At 32.6% G+C, this 6,833-nt stretch overlaps 3 protein-coding genes across 3 annotated transcripts; all 3 read right to left on the bottom strand.

The window, feature by feature from the left end:
* LOC126845116 (uncharacterized) lies at positions 1 to 3,073 on the bottom strand. Its single transcript, XM_050583674.1, has 6 exons — positions 1,815 to 3,073; positions 1,611 to 1,743; positions 1,248 to 1,529; positions 887 to 1,165; positions 104 to 464; positions 1 to 37 (listed from the first exon to the last, which is right to left on the bottom strand). Exons 1-6 carry the CDS (start codon positions 2,871 to 2,873, stop codon positions 10 to 12), a joined length of 2,142 nt encoding a protein of 713 aa, XP_050439631.1. The 5' UTR covers positions 2,874 to 3,073; the 3' UTR covers positions 1 to 9.
* LOC126845122 (uncharacterized) lies at positions 2,875 to 4,731 on the bottom strand. Its single transcript, XM_050583679.1, has 3 exons — positions 4,654 to 4,731; positions 2,994 to 4,591; positions 2,875 to 2,883 (listed from the first exon to the last, which is right to left on the bottom strand). The coding sequence occupies exons 2-3, from the start codon at positions 4,470 to 4,472 to the stop codon at positions 2,875 to 2,877; spliced, it is 1,488 nt and encodes a 495-aa protein (XP_050439636.1). The 5' UTR covers positions 4,473 to 4,591; positions 4,654 to 4,731.
* Positions 4,732 to 5,519: 788 nt separating this feature from the next.
* On the bottom strand, positions 5,520 to 6,281 carry LOC126845121 (uncharacterized). The gene is made up of 3 exons (XM_050583678.1): positions 5,781 to 6,281; positions 5,598 to 5,701; positions 5,520 to 5,544 (listed from the first exon to the last, which is right to left on the bottom strand). The coding sequence occupies exons 1-3, from the start codon at positions 6,279 to 6,281 to the stop codon at positions 5,520 to 5,522; spliced, it is 630 nt and encodes a 209-aa protein (XP_050439635.1).
* Between the last annotated feature and the right edge of the window lie 552 nt (positions 6,282 to 6,833).

Here is a 6,833-nt window from a genome sequence, read left to right as displayed (position 1 = left end):
GTTGCATTCTTATAATCCGCCTGCCTCTTGAAGTTCTCTAGAATAATAATAATAATATGAATGAACATTTTTTTTAACTATCATTATTATATATTTTATTTACTTGATTTTATAATGACCAATCGCTAAAGTGTGAATTCTGTCATGAAGTATGATCCTCTTATCATCATTTCGGTTTAGTGCTAATTTCATTGTTTTGATGGTACAAATTTGATGTTTGAATGATCGTATAGATATATTCTCTCTGTATGGAGTATAATCGTAGCGATAGGATGTACTACCCGCTGTATTTAAGTCATGGTGAGCATACTCTACGGTCTTAAGAGCACAATTATGAGCAATCATTTTGGCTTCTGCTTTATTTAAACCGTAAATGTCCAAATCATCATCACTGTCATCATCGAAAAGACATCTTTTAAAGTCGTCAAGAACCATGTGTTTTTGAGTTACATAAGTTCTTATACCTACAAAAGAAAATAATTGTTTTCCATATAACCGGTATTTTATACATAGATATTATACTAATACAACAAGGTCAGAAAATAAAGAAAGTGGTCCTCAAACAGTATACGCACGTGTATACCATAGGTTATGTAACGCATGAAAGTTTTTAATTTTTAATGAGATATTATAAAAAAATGTTGTGAATCTTAACAGCTTTAGTAAACCAAAGCAATCAGCATAGGAATTATTTCGATTAAATCATATATTATTAGAAATCGTTTATATTATATTATTATATTTAAACACTATCATATACTTATCTACCTGTTTTGAAAAACTGACGCCTTAACCCACTAAGCCATTAAGATTCACAAATTGTATAATGTATTTTATACCATTTAAATAGTAAACTTTTTATTTTATTTTTAATAATTTATAATACCTTTAGCTTTTATTTTTTCTTCTGTATTCCATTCTGTTTCCAGAGACTTATAAATGTTTTCTTTGCTGAACCCGTACAATTTTGATCGCAATGCAATTATCTCATGCATCGTAAGACCGGCTAATTCATCAGTGAATGTCCCCGGAACTTTTTTGCGTTCTACTGAGTAACATGGATGATCAGGTGGTAAATTTGACGTATCCATCCGATTTAAAAGTTCTGGTTTTTTTCTGACATCTTCATAAAAGTCTTTGGTCTTTATTAAATATATAAGTGAGTCTAAGGGGAACAATTTATCATTTTATTTATAACTAAATACAGCTATTCTTTATTATTATTCATATTTAAAAAAAAAAGGTACCTGTATCACCATAAATGAATTCAATAGCATCTTTAAAATGCTTGCGCATAACGTTGTAATGGTAATCGTACATCAAAACTTTGCTTAGTTCCAGCACCGCAAAACCTACGTATACTGGCTTACAAAAATTTATTATCTTATTCTCCAAAGAAATAGCTGCAAGGTTATCGTTGTATGTAGTGCAGTGCTTAAAGGTGGGTTTGTTTATTAATTTTTGAATTCTCCGAGGATTGGAAACAAGTTCAATCTTGACACGCTTTCGCATCGATTCCATCGTTTTACCTACAATATACACACAACGTTGGATGTATCGTAATATTAACTATATATATTTTTTTTAAATAAATTTATATATATTCAAACCAAATACAGCGTTGTTCATCAACTTGAAAAAGTTTTTTTCAAAATCATTTAATGCGCATTTTCGCTTTTGAGTGTTTAGATCAATATAGGAAGCAAGCCAAGGTGATTGGCGGAACTGTAAAACTCTATGTACCTGTATTATTCATAATATAGGGTTAATTATTTTAAATTATTTTTTTTTAAGTATAGAAAGTAGGTGTTTACCTTCTCAACCGTCAGACCATTCGCAATCGCTTGTTTTAAATTCATATAATGAATTACATAATTTTTTTTATTTTCCAGTGTAGCAAGTAGTTTTTTTGTTTTAGAATTTGGTGGACATTTGAGCTCGGGGAGGAATGGATATTCGTTATGATCATTGTGTAAGCTGGTCGGATAATTCACATCTACTTCAAAAAACATGCCCACTTCAGACTTTTCCGTCATCGAGTCCAAACCCTTCAGTGCTTCCTCCCCACTTCCGGCGTACCATTTAAAATCTGAACATGGCATGTATTGACTCATAGCATATCCATATAAATTTGTAGCATCTTGGTAAACCAGCCATGAAGTCGGATCGTTTGGATTATAACCGGGTGTTTTAGGGTTATTCGCTCGAGCCCATCGTGTGCAAGCTTGCACGAGACCTCCACGAATTCCATTTTCAATTAATAACTGCATCTCATAGTCACTCAATAAATCTAACTGTACCATGCTATGTTTTAACATGCTGTCAAAACTCAACCCAGGACTTGTAAAGTAGAACACGCTATCTAAATTATATGTACTCATACATAAGTCACGGAATCGTTCAAATACATCGGCAAGTGTCATTATATCCACTTTCATGTATATATCGCTGTAGACCCCCAAGGTATCACATTTAAAGTGATCCCATACTTGCACTGCATGTTTATAATCGTCTACACTAATATGATCGCCCGTGAGTGAGTTGAAGAACTCCTCACGAGCTGGCAAGCTGGTGACCTCAAGTTTAGACCAACCGTCGACGAAGGTATAAGGAAAAACGCCTTTTTTCGTTACCAATGACATGTCTTCGGGGCAAAATACTTTGGCCGTCTCCCGAAAATTTGAAAGTCCTGCTTTAGCGAGATCTGCGGTCAATGTAGACAGACTTGACGGCATGAAACGACACGAGTCCAAAAATCGGATTGAAAAATTATTTTTGATATATTTTGTAAATGCTATATATTTTTCCTCGCTGGTTGGTATAATATTGATTGGTTTATCATCATATCCTAGTTGAGTGACGATATAGTGCATATCATAGCAGCTGAGGTTATGAAAGAATACGGGTAAAAAATTCGGTGTGCGAAGCTTGAGATTGCATGTGTTGCAAAGTGTTTGTCTGAATTTTCCACATAAATGATCATGGTCAGCTACTTTTTGATTGGAATCCGTAAAACTACACCGACAGATCTCACAACTTATGGCAGCTGCATGCCTCTGAGCTTCTTCATCAGTAAATCTAATAGCTGTATTCGTCTGAAGTAGCGCGCTTATATTTGTCGCTACTTCAACGAGTGCTTCCACAAAGCGTTTCGCTACTTCTGCGGAATCTATCGTCTGCGATCCACGAAAACATATGGGTGTTAGAGGAATATTGTATCGTTTTAAAAGCTCTATAGGAATATTATCTGCAGCTTTTACATAAAACCCATATGACATTAACTTATGTTCATCGATAATTTTAGTGTTTCCGCCTTTGCTGCCTGAATTATTGGGTTTGATTAATAGAGCTTCAAAATCTGCGTACACGACAAACGGATGTCGAACTGTTTTGCCCCAAGCTTCGAATTTCAAAGTCGAACCTGCTTCGGGCATTACCGGCAAAATGGTTTTATGTTTGTTACATATCTGTCTGTGTTGATCGAGCGCCTCCTGACCTGATAATTTATGGAGTTTCGGACGAGTATCGAATCCTGTGAAACATTTTTTACAAAAAACCATTTTGCTATGGTTTTTCGTTTTTTGGCTATGTATCAACCTCGCGAAATTTGAAATATAGGTGAAGTGACTTAAGCCCGTAGTTTCATCCTCTATGACCAATAAATCAAAATGATCAATTTTTTCCGAATTCGATACACGTAGCGGATAAACATAATGAGCCGGTTTGAATTTAGTATGGCCCGGTTGTTTTTCCAAACCATATACATTTATAGATACCGCAGGATTATCGATCTCGAAGATTTTAATATTTTTAAGAGGTGTTGGATATATAATCCTATTAAAATTATACATTTTCTCTAATTTTTTATAATTTTCCCCAACGTGATTTTTATTTCCCGATGACACGTGCTTAGCTAAAATGGCCCATTTAAAACATTCATTGTCCTTCAAGTTCATAGGATTAATGACCGCCTTTTTTCTTATAATATCTTCGGGTAGATATATATGGGATGATGCCCGTAACGGTGTAAATACATACACTCCCAGAAGTATTCCATCAATTGTTTGAAGGGAATAACCAGAGCCCTTGGCAACATACTCATCTTCTTCTTCGAGGAGCTTTGTAAAGTCATCAAGAACTGCAGCATTCAAATCACTCGCCGAATAAAGCTCTCTAGCAGACGTTTTAAAAGCCCGATTTTCTGTTGTGTTTTCCTGCTGCGGTATACTATAAGTTGCTTCTAGTTTTAAATTGTATTTAATTGGATGAATTGACGCCATTGAACTTAAAAGACTAGATATTTGTGGTTTGCAGTTGTTTAAAAATTCATTATAATCTAATGTATTGTTTATATTTTTTTTATAAAACCATTTAATTTTCCCCTTGAACGATGACTCGATATGAATAAAATTATCCTGACCCGCGGTCGCCGCCATAGACATACGAGCGGTTTTTTTACGTTTATTACACATCGTATTCTCATTATAATAGCCGGGTTCAATCGTAGTATTATTCAACAATTCCCCATCAGCCGTTTTTATTTTTTTAACCGACTGTGTTGTTGGTAGTGGGTCAGACGTACAATCTACACCTGTTAAATATTTACTTATTTATATATATTTATATATATATATTGTTAAAAACAAGTCTTACCGTTACGAGGGTCAACAGTTTCACTTGGTGTCGTAAAAAGGGTGTCATTAGCCTGCGCGTTTGACGGAATATATGTTATTAAATTCGATTGTTCTTGTTGTTGCTGTCGCTGATTAAAATCTACGATAAAAATACGAAATTACGAATAGAATATTATGTTTTTTATTTTTTTTTTTATTTCTACTCACTGTTAAACACTTGTCCTATACCGTCAATAGCGTCATTAAAATCAACCCCATTTTTAGCAAGATCTATAATAGTATAAATTGTTTTTATGTCCATCGATTTTAATGCTTATTTTTAATAACTACTGTTTAAATAAATGTAATATATTTAATGCTTTACTTACGATGTACGGTTCTCACATGACGCAACAAATTTGATTTTTGACTAAAAACTCTATTGCAAGCGTGACAAGGAAATTGAACGTCAGTGTGTTTTATGCCATGTCTGTTTAAATTAGATTTGTTTGCAAACGATTTACCACATTGTATACACGTAAACATGATGACTTTTAGATAGTACAATTAATATAAATTAAAATAACACGGTTGTACAAAAATAATAAAAGTTTTTTTAAAAATATTAAAAACAGCTATGAACGTAAAAGCGTAACATCGACTGACACACGACTAAACCATATTCTTGAATAAAACATTAGTGCGGGGCACTAGTTTTCTTTTCTTTATTTTAGAAAGTTGTTTCTTTTACATATTTTTTTAAAAGTAGGAGGAGAGAATATAGAAGGATAGTTGTTAGAATAATTTCTTAATAAATAAATGGGGTTATCTCTCAATGTAATAAAAATAAATGTTTTATTTTTTTTCATACAATAATTTCTATACAATAAATAGCTATTTACTTATTTAAATACATAATATTTCCCATTGTCTGTAATGTTATCACATACATTATTTATGTTTGTGAAAATACATAAATCACACTTGCAACAGTCATCTACATCTTGCATGGTTTTAGGTGATGAATTAGTTTTAATTTCAAAATCTGCAAGTTGTTCAATCACGTTTTCATCTTCACGCTTAGGAGCCTGTTAATAATAATAATAATAACACTTATAATGATTGTTTAGTTAAAGTATTATATAATAATGTAAAATCTATAATAACCTCTATTTCAGAATGTTTAAGTTCAACCCAAGCGTCAGCAACAGATTTCGCTGCGATTGATATAAGTTGGTTGATATAGTCAGGTTTATCGTTTGAGATTAAGCTAGAAATCGTTTCTTGACTCATTTTTTGTATGTAGCATACCATTTCATCGCTGTGGAAACTGTTTTTTTCTTTCCACTGAGAGTCTAAATATTTTACAAATATTTCGAGTTGTTCTAACACGATAAGACGGGTTACATACGATTTGTGGTAATATACTGCATTAACAACGTGTTGAAGTTCTTGAATTTTCAATAATTCCTCACGACAAAGTAAAATTTTGGAGTATGTATCACTTCTAGCCTGTACAACTAATAAATGCTGCCCACGTGAAACTAATTTTGAAATTATGAAGGATTCATCTGTTAACAGTTTTTTCATAACATTTTTTTGAAACTTTTTTTCGTAGTTTTCTAAAGCGGTTTGCTCAATCGACAAATTGGTCAATATTGTACTCATAGCAGATATTAATCTGCTAAATAAGATTATACCGACTGTCACATAACTTGTAGAAGTCAAAATATGTATTTTAACATTAAATGTCTCCTTCGGGTCTAAGCCGATTTGAATATATTTTCTACTACTATAGTCAATTGTAAACACCGTACAGTCTATTAACTCATGTGGCGGACGTAACGTACTATATTTTCTTTTTTTGTAAGTTAATTCATTTTTTTTTATTAAACCGGTCATTTTAAAATACTGAAATGTTGAACCGAAATAACACACAACGAACAGCACAGCACTCTATTAGACACTAAATATCATGAGCTACGGAATTTCCACTTAACCGTATCGAACAAGTTTTTTAGTACCCCACCATATGTAAATTATTAGAAAATAAAAAACATTCTTGTCGAGAAAGTTTGTTTAACCGATGCATATGTATTTTTATTTTTTATAATAACACAAGATTTAGCCTTGACCTCTCCTGTACCTAAAGATTTTAGTAAAAGAGTGGGGGATATATAACTTTTCTTTTAGAACATCATACTACAGTTAGTTGAAACG

This window comes from Adelges cooleyi, unplaced genomic scaffold (assembly GCF_023614345.1).
Source record: "Adelges cooleyi isolate 19-005CV unplaced genomic scaffold, UGA_ACOO_1.1 ACOO_flye_CR_arks_rails_tigmint_CR_PRNA_672, whole genome shotgun sequence".
NCBI lineage: Eukaryota > Metazoa > Arthropoda > Insecta > Hemiptera > Adelgidae > Adelges > Adelges cooleyi.
This window is presented reverse-complemented; position numbering and strand designations above follow the sequence as displayed.

Bases quoted from the DNA above. Each gene is read 5' to 3' on its own strand.
- LOC126845121 (XM_050583678.1), bottom strand. From the start codon at position 6,281: ATGAGTACAATATTGACCAATTTGTCGATTGAGCAAACCGCTTTAGAA. The intron at 5,702-5,780 runs GTTATTATAGAT...TATTATTAACAG, and splicing joins TTAAACATTCTGAAATAGAG to GCTCCTAAGCGTGAAGATGA. The intron at 5,545-5,597 runs GTGTGATTTATG...ATAACATTACAG, and splicing joins GATGTAGATGACTGTTGCAA to ACAATGGGAAATATTATGTA.
- LOC126845122 (XM_050583679.1), bottom strand. From the start codon at position 4,472: ATGTGTAATAAACGTAAAAAAACCGCTCGTATGTCTATGGCGGCGACC.
- LOC126845116 (XM_050583674.1), bottom strand. From the start codon at position 2,873: ATGCACTATATCGTCACTCAACTAGGATATGATGATAAACCAATCAAT. The intron at 1,530-1,610 runs GTTTGAATATAT...TGTATATTGTAG, and splicing joins GATGAACAACGCTGTATTTG to GTAAAACGATGGAATCGATG. The intron at 38-103 runs GTAAATAAAATA...TTATTATTCTAG, and splicing joins ATTGGTCATTATAAAATCAA to AGAACTTCAAGAGGCAGGCG.